The sequence below is a fragment of the Talpa occidentalis genome, unplaced genomic scaffold, assembly GCF_014898055.3.
Source record: "Talpa occidentalis isolate TD23 unplaced genomic scaffold, MPIMG_talOcc4v2.1 talOcc4.12, whole genome shotgun sequence".
NCBI classification, from domain to species: Eukaryota; Metazoa; Chordata; class Mammalia; order Eulipotyphla; family Talpidae; genus Talpa; species Talpa occidentalis.
In genome coordinates, this window is record NW_023601212.1 from 62622774 (window position 1) to 62644519 (window position 21746).

At 36.1% G+C, this 21746-nt stretch overlaps 1 protein-coding gene across 6 annotated transcripts in view; it reads left to right on the top strand.

Annotated features, from left to right (window-relative positions):
- The first annotated feature begins 624 nt into the window (after positions 1–624).
- The window catches only part of KIFAP3 (kinesin associated protein 3), a 138908-nt gene continuing 117786 nt past the window's right edge, over positions 625–21746 (top strand). For 3 of the 6 annotated variants that reach the window (XM_037506506.2, XM_054693485.1, XM_037506508.2), the window contains exon 1: positions 1890–2075. In XM_037506506.2, the coding sequence (XP_037362403.1) occupies positions 1996–2075 (80 nt within the window). In that variant the 5' untranslated portion in view covers positions 1890–1995. Of the gene's footprint in view, positions 724–1889; positions 2076–9105; positions 9361–21746 lie in introns of those variants that run through there. The other 3 variants (XM_037506509.2, XM_054693487.1, XM_054693486.1) reach the window with 2 other exon arrangements.

The following is a 21746-nucleotide window of genomic DNA, read 5'->3' on the forward strand; positions in this document are numbered from 1 at the left end:
GGATTGAGTTGAGAGAAATATTTCACAATTTTATAAGCTTAAAATAGCACCATCATATTTTTTTAGGTCTCCCTCTTTTAAAAAAAGGCAACATGGACAAGGTATTGAAGTGTGAACTAAAATGAAATGAGCTTTATGCCTGTTTTGTCACAAACACAGAAAGGAAAGATTCTGACCTATTTCAACCATTTCTCAGGGTCTTTGATATATATCTACTTCTTCTCCTGATAATAGTAATAAGTACCTTTAAAAGACATGGATTTGGCAGGAAAATTCTAAAATCAGAAACAATTCTGTTTCCAATATGCAGTTATTTTTCTGACACATGTGCTGTCTACACCAAGAAAAAAAAGAAAGAAAACAGGGAGGGAGGAAAAGAAGGGGGGGGGCGGAGAAAGAGAGAGAAAGAGAGAGAAGAGAAAGAAAAGGAAAAAAAAGGACGAGAACTTAAGAGTTTTAAAGTCAAATAACATAAGATTTAATTTCAGCCCCATGCTTAAAAAGCTAAGAAGCACAAATTCATTTCTCAACTTCAAAGTTACGGCTGAGTGTCTGTTGCTAGGAACTGATCTGGAATGAACTGGCAGTTCTGGTTCTGTTCTTAACAACCCAAAGGGTATGTCACAAACACTTACATTACGGCAATACCTTTCTTAAAGAGGTGAAGAGGAAAGAGCACTCTCTGGGGAACCAAATAACTTTCAACTGATTCCAGCAGAAGGGGTGAGGCAGTAGTTGTCATGTGCTTTGCAGCTTTAAAAGTTTTCTAATTCTGCTACTAAGGCTTCAGAGGAAACATCTGGTAGTTAATATAGCCCATTGCCTGAATTTTTCCCATCCAGGCTACTACTAATTTAGCTCTCAGTAGTTTCTGAGAGACAAAACATGAATTAAACAAACATGTATAACAGGTTGGATTTACCTAACATCTCTGACCCCAGGGAAACATCAATCAAATGCGAAAAATTTGGGAATAGAAGCAATAAATTGAAAGGAATGGGGTGGGATCTTCTTTGTGAGAAAAAATTAAAAGATAAGCTTAAAATAACAAGATCTAGGGAAAAAACCTGGAGGTAGATGTGTGGGAAATATGACTGAGAAGTCAATTATTTTTCCATTATTCCCTGTTCACAGACTTTGGACTCCTTCAGGGTAACAGCTGTGCCTTACTCTCCTAATAACCTCAATTTCCAGATGAAGGTCTTATGCAGAATAGGCATTAAGTGTCTAAATAATGATTTCACAGTGATCTTGATTTCTATAGATACTTGTTAAAACTCTACCATAGAATACATTTTTTTGAATTTCATCATTCATTGACATTATTTGTATCCCTACTGGATACAGATAAAATTCTTCAAGTTGATTCATATTTGCGTATGTCCAAAGCAATGTCTGCTCAAAAAAAATTGATTAAATTCATAATACAGCTGATTTGCCTGGATATACTCAGATCCTCTTCCTCTCTAACCACACCATAGACATATGTCTAAATGCACACACAAAAGCATAACAGTAACTATGCTTTCAGAGAACTTCCCATTTATCATAAATGGATGTATCCCTATATATAAATTCAAACACACAGGTATTTTGTATACGAGCAAGCCTATGTGTGTGTGACTATACATCATCTATAATAACTCATTTAAATTTGACTGGAGAATACATTGATTTGACTGTACATCTTCAAGGATCATAGATTGACATATCACACAGCTATTTTATCAAAGTATGGTTCGGGCTGTAAGAGGCCCTGGGGATGTAGAAAAGCACAGAGATTGATTATTCCTCACCCTAGTAGAGCCACCTCCCCCCATGCCTTGACAATTGCAGCAACCCTATGATGTCATATTTACTGTCTTACATCATAATTGTTGAAAACAGAGGTTAGCACCATCAAGGAGAGGTGTAATTAAAACAGTCCTTTTGACTGAAATCTCCTTTGCATTAAGATGTGCAACGTGAGCTCAATTTAAATTGGGAAGTGAGAAGATGACTGCATTAATAGCTGGTGGATGTGGACTCTATGGACCACAGTGGCCATTCGACAGTATCCCAAAGGCAGTCACAAGGTGAGAAAGGATTTCCTATGAAATTTTGAAGCAAATTAGGATTGAACTTTAGAAGCCACATATTTAGAAAATAAAAAATGTAATTCTTATACTTTTGTTATTTGTTACTGTGTATATAAAATCCAGAATGATTAATACTGCTAAAAGTTACAATGTTCAACACATGACTTTGCTATATTAAAACACTTCTATGGCTCTGCATACTTATAGAAAATATCCAAATGCTCTACATTTTTATACTGGGATTTTTAATGATCTTCCAAATTTATTTTCACTGCTTTTTCACTCCAATTAAATTCTCTAAGGATCTTCAACTTCTTGCAGCTATCTAAATATATCAGGATGTTTCACTCTTGCAAGTTTTTGTATATGCTATCATCTTTCCCTAGACTCCTTATTATGCCCTATGCTGAGCAAATTTGTATTCATCTTTTCATCATTCATCTACTGTGAACCTCTAGCCCATGATAGAGCTGATTACTCCCTCCTTTGTACCAGCATCCCAGCTGTCTCACTATGACATGCATCAGTATAAAAACAATGTATGGGGAATATAAAAATAAAATTTATTAATTAAAAAAAAATAAAAAAATAAAAAAAAATTAAAAAAATTAAAAAAAAATAAAAACAATTATTGGTTTACATATTTAGTGTCTAGTTCATGTGTTCCTTGAAGGTTGTGATTATTTTTTTAATTATTAAAGTTTATCGTGCACGTACTAAAATGACAGTTCTCAAAATGGGAGCTCTCAGACCAATATGAATGAAAATCAAGGGTATATTGTTTAAAAGTAGTAAAAAAGCAGTAGCTTTTTACTCACCACAGTGATTAGTTACAATATTACAATTGTCTTAAATAGGGAATTGTCCAGAGTTAACTTCACTTCAACCTTGGGAAAACAGTTGAATTTTTGCTTATGGTTTTCAGGGGCAAAAACAAGAAATGATCCAAGAGAAGTTAGTTTCTCAAAATAAGCTAAATGAAGCTTTGTTTACATGATTAGTTTTATCTGGTTAGGGGATTTTCAAGACTGGTCTCTGCTTTTTATTTTAAAAGCAATATATATAGCAGACGGAAGAACATGAATGCCTTCTAGGTAGGTGTTAAACTAAACAAGCTGCGCTAGCTTTGCAATTTCCTGTGAATATATGAATACTCAAAAAAGTTAAATCACATATACAACCAAAACCTAAGAAACTAAAATCTTGATATCCTAACAATTAGTAATATTATATTCCAAGTAGCATTTATGAAAAATAGGGGGAAAAATAGCAACTTGCAAAGTCTTCCAAGGTGTTCAATCATGAGGGAGATATGAATTGTCAGGTCTGAGAGGGAACAATACAGAAATATAAGTTTTTCTCTACATGTGCCAGCATCAGCATAAATAAAAGACCTGTTATTCAAATTACAAAATGAAGCTTCTCCCAACTCAAAGTTGAGAAAAATTCCAGACCACCCAAAATTTACTCATACCCAGTGCAATACATTCATAAGAGCAGAAATGTATTCACCATCATCAACCCTTTGAGGGTAGCAAAATCATAATATTTCTGGGAAAAGATTCCTTACCATATACCTATGGCCCATTCATCGTCTCTTACTTTTGCCTGTCAATAGTGCCTGCCACAAACAAATCTTGAAAGATTTAGGACAGCTGATAAAAAAGTAAAATTCTTGAGATTGTAAAAAAAAAAAATAAACTCTTTTTCTATCTGCTGGAATAATATGGTCAGGATATACAGTTTCAAATCTAGCATCAAACTGATCTTAACTAGGGTGATCATTTTCAGTTGACCACAATATTTAGAAAAATCAAAATACTTTTTGAAAATACATCTGAAAAGATTGCCCTGAAGTATTTAGGCTTTCATATCTGTTGTAAATATTTTCAATATTTGTTAATAAATCCAGTAGTGCCTGCATGCCTGTCTCTGCTGTTTCAAACAGAAGCTTTTTTAGTGTGGACACAAGTACTGAGAATTTTACTGTTTTCATTCAGTTTTTTTTTAATTTTATTTAAAATTTTTTATTGAAATACCATTGGTTTTCACCGTTGTTAGTATTTTGGAAGTGTATGATCTCCCCCTTCAGGTGTAGTCACTGAAAGAATACATTTTGTCTTACTTTTTGGATAAATTCAAAACACATTTATTGATCTTCTTTATATCAGGAACGTCATGATTTCTTCTTTAAATTTTTTTTTTTATTTAAAAACTAATCCTTGAAAGCTGATTATAGAACTGAGGAATCTAGCAAGAATGGAGTTGAAGGGGTGGGGGCGGAACATAATGGACTAGGAGGACAGGGGTGCTTTAGTGAGGGTGCACTATGGTGATAACACATGAAGGGGGGCCCTCTACTCCCAAAATACAATGATATAAATCATCATTCAGTTTTTCTTAAACTTTTCTTTAATCTGTAACTTGAAAAGAGTGAATTCTTTCTTTTTGCTAAGAAAACTTAAATTGTTCAAAATCAGAGGCCCTGTTGTGCTTCTCACATAGGAGTTTCCCTGTCTGTCCTTTGCTCCATGTGGTGGAAAGCTGCTTGCCAGTGTCAGTCATGTGACATTATCAAGTGTTCCTTTTCATGTTCCTGGGAGGGCAGTGGTGGAGGCACACAGGACAGGAGAGGGGAGATATTATGTAGATCTTTCTACCATTGGTGGATGCTGGAGAAACAGAAATTGTGCCCACAGTCAAGAGTCACTGGACCCATCCTTAATCCAGGCAGATGGGGCAGCTGGTCATTACCTGGAGATGCCAGGAGGCTGAAAAGTCCATGGTGCAGGAGGATGTTTACCTAAGAAACTCACTTAAAAAGGTCTGGTTCTCCAGCAACTGGGAAAAGTGAGAAGCCAATGGCTCTTTGGCCCTCACTCTCCTTGGTCAGCAGCACCAACCTATGCTTCTGCTTCATTACCTTCAATCCAAGAGAAGATTCCATGAGGAACCACAGTACACACCACACTGACATGTTCCTGGCACCCTCCCCACTTGCCTCTGTTGACACATCTCTGACATCCTATTGGTCAGGAAAGGGTATACTGTTGTTCGCTTGATGGTAGAAGAAAGAGGCCATGAGGAAGGAATGCAGGTGGCCTCTATAAGTTGAAAAAGGCAAGGGCATGGATTCTTTTCTAGAGTCTCCACAAGGGATTAAGGCTCAGCTGACAGTTTTGATTTTAGCTCAGTGAGACTCATTGCAGACTTTGACCTACAACACTGTAAGATAATGCATTTGTAGTGTTTTAAGTCACAAAGTTTGCAGTAATTTGTTACTGTAGTGACAAATACAAGTATATAGTATATCTCATTATGTAATAAATTTTCATTTCCTTGATTGCTAATGAAGTTATTATAATAGGATAATTGACTAGCCACATATTACCAATTGTGAATTATTTAAACAAATCTCTTGTTCATTTTTAATTAGGCTACTTAGGTTTTTACTATTGAGTTTTAATTATTCTTTTGACATCTGGAATACAATTGTTTAGTCAAATATATTTATGGCAAATATTTTCAATCTATGACTTATCTTTCATGTTATAAATGGTGTCTTACAAAGAAAACTTAAATTTAGGAGACATCAAGTCAATTTTTTTTTGATGGTTAGTTTTTTGTGTAAGAAATATTTGCCAACCCATAGGACTTAAATATTTTTCTGTTTCTGGAAGTTTCATGTCTTATGTTTGTATTTATTATTCTCATTCATTAATTTTTATATATGGTATAAAGAAATAATTGAGACCACTTTATTTTCCACATGTATATTCAGTTGTTCCATTGCCTTTTGTTAAAAGGCTATATTTGTCCTAGTGAATTAACCTGGCTCCTTTTATCAAAAATTAATTAGAGCAATTTTCAGTTAAAGACCATGATGGAGAAAAGACAGTTATTATCACCACTAATTACAGTTAAGAGCTAAAATTCCTGGATTTATATATATATATAAATTTATATATATATATATATATAAATATGTGTGTGTGTATATATATATACCGTGTGTGTATATATACTGTGTGTGTGTATATATGCATATACATATATATGTACACACACACACACACACACACACACACACTTAACGGTGAAGAGAAGGCAAAGAAGCCCAAAGAATGATTAATAAATTCTCTGGGTTTTCTTTTTACCTAATATATTTCCTGCTGGGTGCTAAAGCCAGCAATTCAGAAAAATCAACAAAAGTAGAAAGCGCAAAGAAAAGCCTTCCCTAGCTAGGAAAAAAGTGAGAGAGAAAAGGTAAGGAAACAAATTATTTAAGCATTAACTTCCTTACTCCATTCAAACACTATGGAAACACCATGGTACCATTCTCAGTCCATCAGTAAAAGCAAAGTGAAAAAAAGACTGAATTTCCACTCTTGCCCAATTATGACATTATTCCCCATTAGAGTTTTTGCAACCATACAGTATAAATAAACCTACCATCACAGTGTCAGTGGAGGCCACCTGGGGAGCAATAGTGAGAACTGCCTGCTCCCTGGGTATGATAGGAAACTGAGTAGCCCAGACCCTCAATACCACATGCCAGTAGCAAGACCCAGCCTCTCTTTCCAGAATGGTGTGATGCCAGAGGATGTCTCCTAAAGCAGATTTAAATAAGACCCAGGGCCTCATAATGAAATACCCCGAACTCATGCATTATACCAACAATGAGGAGAATTTCAACTTGAAACAAGCAATGCTATTACTAAGATGACACAGATATGGGAATTATTTGACAAATATTTTAAAGCATCCATCACAAAGATGCTTCACTAAGAATTTATGAATATGCTTGAGTCTCAGTAAATAGTAAAAAAGAACCTAATAGAAACCTCAGAACTGTAAACTATATTAATCCAAATATTTAAAAACCTCAGTGGATGGGATCAATAGCATAATGGAGAAAAGAATCTGAATTTGAAGAAACAGAAATTACCCAACATGAATAAAAGAGAGAAAAAATACTGAATAGAAATAAAAACACCTCACAAATCTGTGGAATTATAGCAAACAGACTAACACTGATAACAAGAGAGGAGAAAGAGTGAAACTAAAAATGTTTTAAAGGAAATAATTATTAAAAACATTGCTAAATTTGAAGTCAGGTATCTTTTCATAATTTGCTTGTTTGTCTCTTGCTATTCTGATTCCCTCTTTTTTTTCCGACTTGGTTATTTGTCTTTAACTTTTTGATTCATAGGACACCTTAAAATAGAATTTAATTTAATCCTTGTTCATTTTTATGTGATGTAAATAAGTTACATAATTGACCTTTTCACTTTCTGGTATCTTGGTAATCAGAAGTTATCAATGTTAATGTAATGAATTTATCAATATTTTTAGAGCTTTCTGTATCTTGTTGTAAAATGTGTCCTTAACTGACAATTATAAAACAATTTATATTTGCTTCTAAATGTTTTTTAATGTTTTGTTTTTCACATTTAAGTATTTATTCAGTGTGAAATTAGTTTTTGCAAATAGCATGAGGCAGGAATCCAGTTTAATTTGTTACATGTGCCTCACCAATTGTCTCAAACTCATTTATTGAAAATATATTTTTATAGCTCTGAAAATTCAATTTTGTCATATTTCAAGTTTACATATATCCATGAGTCTGGTTCTCTCTTTGGCTCCAGTTGGTTTCTATTCCTGTGCCAGTACTAGACCTTGTAATTCTTATTCTGGCATTATTCTGGCTATCCAATTGGGTATATTTCCCACTCTTTGGGATCATTTCCTTTATTTAGTACTAGATGTGAAATCTAATAACTTAGTTATATTCAAGTTAATTTTTGGCAAAAATAATTAATATGGTTTCTGTGTGCTTCCAACTGTATATACTATCAGGTACTCCCACTTCTAATGGTGCTAAATTTGCTTTTTTTGTATAAATCACTGACAGTAACATCTTCCTATTGTAAGGTAACATTTTCCCCTTTAGTATCATTACGTAATCTGTGGGGCGGATCTCCCCACATTTTAAACTATTTCATAAAAACTATTTCCATTACTAGCAGGTATTTCCTGTAAGAAGAGCTTTCCCTTCAAGAGTAGGTAAATTATAGTTTTTCTAAAAGAACAGAATTAAATGCTTAATTCTTTTAACGACCAATTTTCAGAGTAAGAATTGTAGTTCTTTGCCTACAATGAAAATGAGGTTTTGGCTTCTGTTTTTCTATCTGTTTTTGAGTATCATTATGGACTCCTGGGTTGTTATTAATGTGTTAAACCAACCACAGTAATTATTCCTTTTGATGGAAATTGTCTCAAAATTAACCAGTGTGTTTTGGACACAGTCCCATTAGTCTTTAAGCATTTCTTTACTTTCAAGCATAACATGCCCAACCTTAACTTTTACTTTTCCTGCTGCAGACTGACCGCTTCTCCAGTTCAGTCCCAGTTTGTCTTCTCAATGCTCTAGCTTTTTCCTTTTCAGGACGCTTTCTCCCTTTCTGCTTCAGCGTAAACAAACACCTTGAGTTAGGGTTAATTAATGGAGGAGTTTCCAGTAGCTGTTTTTGTGTGAAAAATAAATAAATAAATAAACAAACAAACAAATAAATAAGCAATCTAGATGTAGGACACCCAAGTGGAAGAGTCAGATTTACCACTTTAAAAGTTGACACTAATTTTATTCCTTTTGTACAAAGAAATTGTTCATAAGTTAAAATTTTTCAGTGTAATCAGTGCAATTTCACAATGCCTCCCGAACACAATCTCATTTTACAAATTATTAGCTGAGGAGAGGACAGCTCTACAGCATTTCTTAATGAAAAGGTTTACAGGTTCCCTCTCCCTCTTTTTAAGCTAAAACTTGAAATTGCAATTGACCTAACTGGGAAAACCCTTTCAATTCCCAGCCTCCAGGGGGCGGTGACCAAAGACAGTCTTTAAACCTGCGTGCCCATATCTGCGGCAAAACCTTCACCGGGGCGCGTCAGATTAGTTCCAGGGACCAGCAGTTCATACTGAGCCTGCGCACGCGGAACGGCGGCCGAGCGCATGCGTCTTGATGTGGCGCTGTGGGCAGGCCTGGGCCGTGCCGGTGTTTTGGAAGCTGTGGGAGGAGCCGCCGGCCTCACCGTGGTAACCACCGCGCCTCCGCCGCCCCGCCTCGCAGGCCTCTGGACTGTCATCGCCTTTGGGTGTGGGGTACTTTGGCTACTGTCCCCGGAAATAGCCCCGCCGGCTTCTCTCGGCTACCCCCCCATCCTCCCCACGCCGCCTTCGCCGCCGCCATGCAAGGGGAGGACGCCAGATACCTCAAAAGGTGACAACTCCCCAAGACTCGATCCTGTCTTCCCAGAGGGGTCCTGAAGCGGTTCTTGTGTGTTCTCGGGTTGGCGGTGGGGTGTCACTGGGCAAAGCCAGGGGCTTGGCAGAGGGATGCAAGGCAGGGGAGGTCACGGAAAGATGGTTGTGGGGGAAAAAGAGGGAAGGGCCCTTTGGGGGTGGGAGATTCTCCAGGCTCAGAACCAGATCCGGGGCCCTGAGTGGATTGACGCTCCTTTCCTTGCCACCTTACATTGTTCAGGGGAGAGGGGACAGCGCCTTCCCCTCCCCCCTCCCCAGCTCCACCCCTACTCTTCAATTTCCCCTAAGAATAAACCTAGGGACTGAGAATGAAGCGTCCTGGCACCTCTCTTGTCTCCGGTTTGGGGGTTCAGTGCCATAGGGTTTTAAAATGATAAAGGGGAAAAGAAGTGTGGTGACTTTTCCTTTATGGGAGACTGGACTGATGATGCTTGCCAGCCTGTTTCTGCTTCTCACTCATCCATTTCATCCATTTGACTTGCCATAATTTTGTGGGAGTTTCTTAATTATCACGAGGTTTGTTCAGCAGTTTGATATGGAGCAAGCCGTAATTTCTTTAGTTTAAAAATACTTGTATCATTATTCTTTTAAAAAATTGTAATCTGTTGGTATTATTTACTTGACTCTGTCAAAGATAAAGATCACTCGTGATTTAAAGGACACCTCTTGCTGAACCAAGTGTGATACAATAGAAAAAAAATCTTAACTAGGACTCTCCATTTTTACTTTGGTGTCTCTGATACTGATACTGTAAATATCTTGGAAAGTCACATGTATTCTTTTGGGCACAGTTTCCATGCCTGATAATGGAGCAAAATATTACCTTATGAGACATATGAAGGCCTGTGTTGAAAATATATTTGAAACTATCAAATAACCAGGCTTTATATAAAATTTTTAAAAGGAATATCTAATCATCACAAGTATTTAGTCATTATTTTCTCACTGAATTTTGCCCACATTTATCTTTTAAAATAGCTCAATTGAAAATTTTGTGACAGAAGAAAATAGTAAAAGAATCTTTTTCAACTCTAAATTCGAGATTGTTCTCAAGTGTCACTATTACAGTATTACCTTTTCATGTAAATTAATTGTGTCAGAAAAGAGAGTTTTTCTTTCTTTCAAGAACCCCGATGACTTGTAATTCTCAACCTATTGCTACTTTTAATGTCTTACTACCTAGAGTTCAAAAAATCATGAGTCACAGTAATGTTTAAAGTAAAATAAAGTCAAAATCTAGGAAAGCTGAAATACACATTTCTCAGTGTTGTCTAGTTTGGGCTATATAAAAAGTTTGTATTGCTTACTTTCAGATTAGAAATAAGCAGCTGAGATACACTCATACAAGCCTGATGGTTTATGACGTCTGACAGAACCCTCCATTTTACTTAATGGTTCTTTGATAATAATTACGTATGTTCCTTTTTCATTATCTTTACTTGTATATTTTGTTTTTAACAATACAGCAGTATGTTTTCAATATAACTTTCATTTCAGTGGTTTCATTAGAACTCTCACTGAAGAAGCTATAGTTTCTTTATGTGGACATGTGTAACACTTGTAAATATTTGTGTGTGTGATAGATTATAGAATCAGAAATCCATTTCATATTTTATTCTGCTACCAGTTAGTGTTTTGATTCAATAGCATGTAATAAGTGCTTACCAAAAGTAATGCCTAGCATTTTTCTGGTCACAGGGGAAATGATTAAATACAATTCATATGCTGAATGAGATACACACAGGTATTGGTTACATCCAGTGATTCCCCCCCCCTTAAATATCCCTAATGATTTTCCATTGCTCTTTTCATCTTCATAGCTCTGTTCTTCCACCTTCAACAATCCCATACTTTTGCCTTACAGAAATAATTTACTCAGATCCATATGTGTTTAATTGCCCTTCCCAATATCTAGAATCTACCCTTTTCCTCACTCAGATAACTCATCTTCCTGTTTTAGCACAAGTGGCACTTTTTTTCCAGAAAGCCTTTCCTAAGCCACCCATTCCCATCTCTAAATCCAGATCAGATATACCTACTAGATTTCCTGACACCCAATACCTTGTCTTTTCCCAGTCTTATGCTTTATTTTTATTGTATTCCCTAGTGGCCTTTAACCTTCAAAAGGATGAGATATATCTTACTTTCCATTATTTCCCCAAAACAGTGCCTGGGTATTCGCCAGATTTTTACTCTATTTTTAAATGGATTAATAATTCATTGTCTGGATATGTCTATTTTGTTTATCTGTTTATCTGTTGATGAACATTTAACATGTTTTCATCTGTTGGGTTGTAGATAAACCTGCTAATGAATATCCTGCATTAGTTTGTTTGAACACATGTTTTTACACTTATTTTAGGTGTTGTTCCTGGGTCATATGCTAATTTTGTGTTTAACTAATGAGGAACTGCCAAATTTTTCCACAGGAACTGCAGGGCTTTAAAATCCCACTAGCAGTTTATGCATATATATATGTGTGTGTGTGTGTGTGTGTGTGTGTGTGTGTGTGTGTGTATATATATATATATATATATATATATCTTCCCTGATACTTGTTCTTTTCATTTTTAAAATTATGGCTGTTGAATGAGTGTGAATGATACCTTATTGTGGTTTTGATTTATATTTCCCTGATTAGTAGTTATAATGAATATTTTATCATACTCAGATTGTGTTTTATTCTCTTCGTAGAGAATTTTTAAAATTTTAATGAAGTCCAACTTATCTTTTCTTTAATTGGTTTCAGTGTCATTTAAAAGCCATTGCCTGGAAGAGCAAAAATGTAACCCTCCCCAAAATTAAAAATAAATCATTGCCAAATCCAATTCATTAAGATTTTTACCTATATTTTTTTCTATAAATTTTGTAATTCAAGCTCTTAAGGTCTATTAAGGTCTGGTGTAAGTCCGTTCAGAATTTGTTTCTTTTGAGCTGGTTATGGGTGTTCATATGTCTTTGATCCAATTTGAGTTAATTATGTGCTGTGAAGTAAGGGTCCAGTTTCATTCTTTAACATGTGGATATTCAGTTGTCCTAGCACCATTTATTAAAGAGATTGTTCTTTTCCCCATAAAAGGTGTTGTAATTCTTGTTGAAAATCAGTTGACTCTAGATGACTCCTGAACTCTCAGTTCTGTTTTGTAGACCTACATTCTGTCTGGGTGCAAGTACCTCACAGTTATGATTACTGTACCTTTGTAGTATATTTGATACTGGAAAGTGTGAGTCTTCCAAATTTGTTTTCTCTTTTTTTTTTTTTTTTCTAAGAGATTTTTGGCTATTCAGGGTCACTTATGTTTCCATGTGAATTTTTGGATCATTTTCCATTTCTGGAAAAAAAAAAAAACTTGGATTTTTGATAAGGATCATAATTAATCTATAACTCACTTTGGAGAATATTTCCATTGTAACAATATTATAGATTTCTTCATTCTATTTCTTTCTCTGCCATTTACTCTTAGACTTACCTTTAAGTTTGTGGATTCCTTCTTCTGTGTTCTCAAATATATTGTTGAACTATAGTGATCTTTTTCTTTCAGTTATTGTACTTTTCAGATGACATTTTTATTTGGTTTCTTTTTGTAATTTCTACCTTTTTCTTTTATAATCTCTATTTTGTTGAGCATTATTTTCCTTTAGCTCTTTGTCCATGGTTTTCTTTAGCTCTTTGAGAATATTTTAGATGGTTAATTTAATTACTTTAAATTTATTTAATTATAGTGTAATAAGTCCACTGTCTCTGCTGCACCAGTACGTTTATGCTTGCTTTTCCCCTGTGCCCAGGTAATGCTTTGTTTTCTGTATGTGTTCATACTTTTCACTGTCTTCCAGCATTTCAGTAGATTGATTCTCATAGGTTTTCAATGTTTTGGGGGAGTACTTTTAAGGAAGTGTTTCAATGTTTCTAAGGAAAACCTCTGTGGTCCCTATTATGCCATCACTGACATCACAGCCATTATCTTTTGATACATTATTTCTACGTCCATCCTCTCCTCTTTCTGGGACTTCAGTTAAATGCATTTACCTTACTCAGTGTGTATCCCTGTATTGCAACCACTTTTTAGTGTTTTCCATCCTTTTGTGTCTGCTTTATTTGGGGATTTTCTTGTGATTTATTTTTCTTATAATAAATTTTCTCTTTAGCTATATCTAATCTGCTACTACTAGTCCATTCATTTCTTAATGTTGGTTATTGTATTTTTTAACTTTGGAAACTAAAAAAATAAAATTTCCTATTCCTTAACAAAATTGCTTATTTGGGGACATCAGAATATACTTCAGAAGTTAGTACTTAAAAGCACTATACACAGTTATGATAAGTGGTTTTAGAAAGTGTCTTTTATATCATTCTGTGAAGTATGACCTCTCAATGGGATAAAAAAGAACAATTTTTCTAAATCGATTAGCACAATTTTGGTTTGCGTTTTTTGTGCATATAAAAAACACAAAGTGAAAAAGAGATGTTATTGTGGAAGCCCCATTAACAAAAGAAATTCAAACAAGCTAGGATATTTTACCAACCAAAATAGAATTTGACACCATGGTTTTGAATTTTAAAATATTTATATCATTCATATAAAGTTACTGTATTACAGGGCCTCCCCTGGTGGCACAGCGGTTGAGCGCTGAGCTGCGAAGCTGCCCGCAGCCTCTGCAGTGCCTGTTCTATCCCCAGCCACCAGTGAGGGTCCCACATGGCGCGCAGACCTCTCCTGCCACCCGCTGCTCCTCTCAGCAGTGTATTTAGTCAGTCTGCCTGTTCTGTTCCCTACACTGGCGAATTCTCTCACCTTCCCGCGCTTCTGGCTGTACCCAGTGCTTGTATAAATAAAGAAATAAATCTTAAAAAAAAAAAGTTACTGTATTACAAATACAAGTTCTTTAAGGTACTACTTACAAATCAATCAAGTATCCTACAAAAATGTTTTGAATATTTTGTAAATGAGTCCTGTAAAGTGTGTTGATTATCAATTAGTTATAAAGAATCAAGGTGTTCAGCAAATAGAATATTTTGGAATTTGAGTGTTTGAAGTTCCAAAGGCAATGAATTCTCTTAGATAAGGTCATTAAATGTTTTAAAAGTATGTTACTTAACCACATGTATAATATGTACTTAGTTTGTAATACATGTATTTATTTATTAAGTGGTAGTGCCAAAGAGGTTTAAGGTGAACCTCTCCCACAGCTCCCATGTTGATATATATAGTTAATGCTTTTGTCAATCTTTTATAAGTGTAGTTTATTCAGATAAGACTATTCAAGTGTAGTTTCAGTAAACTACCAGACTGATAACCCATAAGCCACTCCTATAAAGAACCTCTATGAAAACAACCAAAGTCCCCATTGATGAATGAATAAAGAAAATGAAATACAGGTCAGCTATTAAAAAAGATGAAATATTGATATTTATGATATTGATGGACCTAGAAGGTATCACGCTAAGTGTAATAAGTACAATGGAGAAAGGCAAATATTGTATGCTTTTACTCATCTGTGAAAGATAAATGGGCAAACCAAAGCAAAAATAAACTCTTAGCTCACAATAACAAAATGGTGCTTACCAGGAGGGGAAAAGGGAAAGAGGATCAATTTTATGGTGATGGATGGAAACTAGACTTTTAGTGGTCATCACAATGTAGTAGATATAAGTATCAGGTTACACCTGAAACCTGTATAATGTTTTAAACCAATCTTCAATAAAAATAAAATTAATTAAAAGAAATTCCAGAGCTGCCACTCTCTGGTTGTGTATTATTTATATAGAGATAGAAAAATATCAGTGTGTGTATGTGCTAAGTAGTTTCTTGCAGGTTTTTAAGTTTAGTGTATTTTTTTTTTTGCTAATTTTTATTTTCTATTTTTCTTACATTAAACATAAATTCTTTTTTGGCAAAGAAATAAAATTATTTACTCCTTTTAAAAACACATATACAAAAAAGGCAAATAAAAGCTATAAAGGTAATGGTGAGGTTCTTTGAACTATTTGACTCATTTGGAGATAGGCAAGATGCCCTCAGAGGGCAGCATTTATGCTTTACCCCACATATGGGGTATAAATGGAAAACCCATTCTGAAAGTGGTGGTATGAGGCTCCTCTTAGGATTTGCACTTATAGTCTATCCTTATAATACTCTTCACTTAATTGTATACAATTGGCCCTCCTTATATTTAAAGTTCAGTACTTAGATTGTTCTCTATTTCATCTGAAGCAAATCACCAGTTTGCTTTATAAAGAAAATTTCTGGGCCTCTCTGGTGGTCTAAAGGTTAAGTCTCAGTGCTACCACCTTGCTGGCCCTCCTAGGCAGCCTGAGCTCATCCTCAGCCAGGGAGCTAACCCACATGGCATAGCAGACCTCTCCTATCTTCCCTTCTGCTCCCCTCAGCAGTGTATTTCAGTAGATCTACCTGTTCTCCCCACTCTGTCTCTGGTGAATCCTCTTCCCTGCCCCCACCTTTGAGCTACACCCCAGTTCTTCTATGCAAAAATAAATAAACTCTTTTTTTAAAAAAGATAATTTCTGTTAGGCTGTATTACATCTGCTTTACAGTTCTTACTTTTAGTTCTTTTGATTTCTGTAATTTCTCTTTTGACTGCTAGCCTGAACTTGTGGCCATTTGTTTTGCCTTTTAGAATCTGTACCATCTTATTTATAATACATGTGTATGTATATCTGATTTCTTAATTCCCTAATTTTTTTTTTTTTTTTTAAAATATTAAATTTTATTTTTATATTCCCCCATACAATTGCAACGCCCCATTCTGACCCCAATCCTTCCCTCCCGCCCCCCACCCCCAAAAAGTGTCTCTGGTTCATAGTTTTTTTGTTGATTTTGATTTTCACTTTCTTATATTCATTTTCCTGGTCCCTTATTTAAGTTTTCTAGATTCCTGCTATGAGTGAGACCATCCGGTATTTTTCTTTTTCTTTTTGGCTTATTTCGCTGAGCATGATCCCTTCCAGCGCCATCCATGTTGCTGCAAATTGCATGTGTTTATCTTTTTTGAATGCTGAGTAATATTCCATGGTATATATGTACCACATCTTCTTGATCCAGTCATCTATTTTTGGGCATTTGGGTTGTTTCCAAAGCTTAGCTATTGTAAACAGTGCTGCTATAAACATAGGAGTGCAGGTGCTCTTTGGAATTGATGTTTCTGTGTCCTTTGGGTAAATCCCTAAATGTGGAATTGCTGGATCATATGGAAGCTCTATGTTAGTAGGTCCAGAAATCTCCACACAGCTCTCCATAGTGGTTGGACCAGTTTGCACTCCCACCAACAGTGCACAAGAGTTCCTTTTTCTCCACATCCTCGCCAACATTTGTTGTTGCTAGTTTTTTTAATATGTGCCATTCTCACTGGTGTGAGATGGTATCTCATGGTAGTTTTGATTTGCATTTCCCTGATTATAAGTGATGTTGAACATTTTTTCATATGTCTGTTGGCCATTTTCATTTCCTCTTCAGAGAAGTTTCTTTTTAGCTCTTCTGCCCATTTTTTGACTGGATTATTTTCTTTGTTGTTGCTGAGTCTCATCAGCTCTTTGCAGATTTTTGTGATCAGTCCTTTATCATTAGTGTTGGGTGCAAAAATGTTCTCCCAGTTGGTGGGGTTTCTCTTTGTTTTTGTTATTGTCTCTTTTGCTGTGCAGAAGCTCTTTAATTTGATGTAGTCCCAGCTGTTTATCTTTCTCTTCACTATCACTGCTTTGGGTGATGTGTCTGTAAAGATGTCTTTGATGTGCAAATCCGTAGTGTTTCGCCTATATTTCCTTCTATGTATTTTATGGTTTCAGGTCTTATGTCTAGTTCTTTAATCCATTTTGAGTTGATTTTTGTGTATGGTGTGAGGTAGTGGTCAAGCTTCATTCTTTTGCATGTAGCGACCCAGTTTTACCAGCACCATTTATTGAACAAACTTTCTTTGCTCCAATGCATAGTCTTTGCTCCTTTGTCAAAGATTAGTTGACCATAAATCTGTGGGTTTATTTCTGGATTTTCTATTCGATTCCATTGGTCTGTATGTCTGTTCTTGTTCCAATACCATGCAGTTTTGATGATTATGGCTTTGTAGTATAGTTTGAAGTCTGGGAGTGTGATGCCTCCATTTCCTTCTTTTTCAGTTTAAGAGCTTTGGCTATTCGGGTTTTTGGTGATTCCATATGAATTTCATCAATAATTGTTCTATTTCTTTGAAGAATGCCATTGAGATTTTGATTGGAATAGCATTGAATCTGTATATTGCTTTTGGTAGGATGGCCATTTTAATAATGTTTATTCTTCCAATCCATGAGCAGGGATGTCTTTCCATTTCTTTGTGTCTCTTCTATTTCTTTTAACAGTGTTTTATAGTTTTCTTTGTATAGGTCCTTTACCTCTTTTGTTAGATTGATTCCCAAATATTTGATTTTTTTTTTTCGATAATAAAAGGGGTGGTTTTTTTGATTTCTTCTTCTTCAGATTTATTGTTTGTGTATAGGAAGGCTACTGACTTTTGCGTGTTGATTTTGTATCCTGCCACTTTACTGAATTGATTGATGAGTTGAATTAGTTTTTCTGTGGAGATTTGGGGTTCTCTATGTATATTATCATATCATCTGCAAATAGTGATAGTTTGACTTCTTCTTTTCCTATTTGGATTCCTTGGATGTCTTTCTCTTGTCTTATTGCTCTGGCTAGGACTTCCAGTATTATATTGAAAGCATGGTGTGAGAGTGGACATCCTTGTCTTGTTCCAGATCTTAATGGAATTGCTTTCAGCTTTTCACCATTGAGAATGATACTGGCTGTTGGCTTGTCATAGATGGCCTTTATGATGTTGAGGTATGTTCCTTGTATCCCAAGAATTTCAAGGGCTTTTATCATGAATGGGTGTTTGCACTTTGTCGAAAGCTTTCTCAGCATCTATTGATATTATCATATGGTTTTTATATTCTTTTTGTTGATGTGTTGGATAACGTTGATTGATTTTCGGATGTTAAACCATCCTTGTGCCCCTGGAATGAATCCAACTTGGTCGTGGTGAATTATCTTATGGATACATTGTTGGATTCTGATAGCTAAAATTTTATTGAGGATTTTTGCATCAGTGTTCATTAGGGAGATTGGCCTATAGTTTTCCTTTTTTGTGTTGTCCTTATTCGGTTTTGGTATTAGTGTAATATTGGCTTCATAGAACGTGTTTGGTATTGTCCCTTCCTTCTCAATTTTTTGGAAGAGTTTGTGAAGGATAGGCACTAATTCGTCTCTGAATGTTTGGTAGAATTCATTTGTAAATCCATCAGGTCCTGGGCTTTTGTTTTTGGGGAGGTTTTTAATTACCATTTCAATTTCGCTGCTTGTAATTGGTCTGTTTAGGTGTTCTATTTCTTCTTTATCTAGCTTTGGGTGATTGTAGAGTTGTAGGAATTTGTCCATCTCCTCTAGATTGTTGAACTTGTTTCCATATAACTGTTCATAGTAGTTACTGATTATTCTTTTGATTTCTGCTGTGTCCGTTGTGATTTCTCCTCTTTCATTTATGATTCTGTGTATTTGTGCTTTCTCCCTTTTTCCTTTGTGAGCCTGGCTAGGGGTTGTCTATTTTATTTATTTTTTTCAAAGAACCAGCTCTTGGTTTCATTGATCTTTTGGATTGTTTTTTTAGTTTCAATTTCATTTATTTCTGCTTTGGTTTTTATTATTTCTTTTCTTCTACTGGTTCTGGGGTTTTTTGTTGTTCTTTTTCTAGATCTTTGAGCTTCGAGATTAGGTTGTTTCTTTGAGTTCTTCTTGTTTTTTGATGTGAGCTTCTATTGCTATATATTTTCCTCTTATTACTGCTTTTGCTGCATCCCATACATTTAGGATATTGGTGTCCTCCTTGTCATTCAATTCAAAGAATTTTTTAATTTCTTCTTTGATCTCCTCGTTAGTCCAGTGGTCTTCCAGTAGTGTGGCTTTTAATCTCCATGAGGTAGGATAGTTCCTTGCCTTCTTTTTATGATTTATTTCTAGTTTATGCCTTCGTGGTCAGAAAAGATGGTTGGTATGATTTCAATCTTGGTGTATCTGTTGATGTTTGACTTGTGCCCCAGTATGTGATCGATCCTGGAGAATGATCCGTGTGCGCTTGAGAAAAATGTGTACTCCGTTTTTTTGGGGTTTAGTGTTCTATAGATGTCTGTTAAGCCCAAATGCTCTAGGTCCTTATTTAGAGCTTTAGTTTCTTTACTTATTTTTGTCTTGTTGATCTATCCATTGTTGATAGTGGTGTGTTGAAGTCTCCCACTACATATGTGTTTTCTCTGATGTCTGTTTTCAGAGAGGACAACAGTTGTCTGATATATTGGTGCTCTTTCGTTTGGAGTATTATGTTAATGAGTGTTATTTCTTCTCGAAGTATTGTCCCCTTAATCATAATGTAGTGACCATTGGGGTCTCTTTTTATTTTTTTGAGTTTGAAGTCTGTTTTATCTGATATAAGTATAGCTGTTCCTGCTTTCTTTTTTGGCCCATTTGCTTGTAGGATTGTTTTCCATCCTTTGACTTTGAGCCTATTTTTATCTTTTGTAGCTAAATGTGTTTCCTGGAGACAGCAAAAGGTTGGGTTTTGTTTCTTAATCCAGGCTGCAACTCTGTGTCTTTTTATTGAAGAGTTTAGTCCATTTACATTTAGAGTTAATATTGATATGTTAGCATCTGTATTTGCCATAATTATGTTTGTCTTTCCTTTGATTTTATTTATTTATTCTTTTAATAACTTCTTTTTTTTTTTTTTGGTCTTCTTTCGTTGTTATTCGTCCCTCTGAGGTTCTGCTTTAGGATTCCTTGTAGTATTTTTGGAGTGGGGGTTTAGTCGCAATGAAATTCCGGAGTTTCTCTTTGTCTGGGAAGGTCCATATTCTTTCTTCATGGAGGAAAGAGAGCTTTGCGGGATAGAGTATTCTTGGTTGGCATCTGTTTTCTTGGAGTCTGTTGACTATGTCCCTCCACTCTCTCCTTGCCCGTAGTGTTTCTTCAGAGAAGTCTGATGTCAGCCTGATTGGTTTTCCTTTGAATGTTATCTGTTTCTTCCCTCTTGTCAGCTTCATTATTTTTTCCTTGTCCTGGATTCTTGGGAGCTTTACTATTATGTGTCTTGCTGTGTTTTTCCTTTCGTCGTGGAGTTGGTGTGTTCTTCTTGCTTCTTGTATATCAATTTTCAGCTCCTTCTTCTCATTTGGGAAGTTCTCTTCAATTATATCCATGAATATTTTCTCTGTTCCTACATCTCTCTCCTCTCCTTCTGGAATTCCTATAACTCTTATATTTCCTTTCCTCATGGAGTCAGATAGTTCCCGAAGTCTTTCTTCATTCTTTTCCTTCGTACTTCTCTTTCCTTTTCTTTTGGTCTTTTTATTTCTGTATCTTCAAGATTACTTATTCGTTCTTCCATTCATCTATTCTGCTTTCATTGCTTTTCCCAGAGTTCTTTAGTTCCTCCATTAATTCTTTGATCTCCTGCATTTCTCTTACTTCCCTCTTTAGGGACTCAATTTCCTTCTTCTGATCTATCACTTTTTTAATCATGGCAATTTTAAATTCTCTTTCTGGAAGGCTCAGAAGTTCTTCCAAGTTGCTGTCGTTGCAATCTGGGAGTGGTTTTCTTTTTGTGGTGTGCTTCTTTCCTGAGGAGTTTTTAGGTTGCGTGTGGTTCTTCTACTCCCTACTGTCTGTTTTCTAATTTGTCGTATGCGTTGGGACACTGTGTTGCTCGGACTGACTGACTTCTTGGGTGAACTTCTCCGCTCCCCTCTGGCTCTTCCAGGAGCCATCTCTGTCTTCTGGGGGAGCTTTCTGCTGGTTTTAGGCAGTTTTTACTGAAGAAATGTCCCTGTTCTCAAATGGCGAAGCGGATGCAGTCCCTGCGCCTCCGGTTTCAGGCACACTCTTCTGCGCACCCGGTCTGCCCGGACGTGGGTGCCTGCTCCCTCTGTGGGCTCAGACTGCTGGTCGGAAGGGGCCTGGCGTGGAATAACTTCCGGCTGGCCACTGGGTCCTCCAGAAACCTTCTGCCCTTTTCAAGCAGTCTTAAGAAATGTCCTGTTTATAGGGGTGTTAGTGACTTTTTTTTTTTTTCCTGGTCGCTAGGTGGCGCCAGAGATCTCTCCTATTGCCTTGGGGGGCTGTTTTTCGCCTCCCCCCACCCCGTGGGACAGAGAACAGAGCGGGAATGGTAGGGTACACCTCAACAGCTTTGGGGTGCTGTGTCTGCCTTGTGCCCCACCGTCGTGGAGAAACCACGCCCCGAATTTTCGTGCCCCGGGTCTCAGTTCAAAGCCCTCAGTTCCAGGACGCGGGCTGTAGCCCAGTTCAG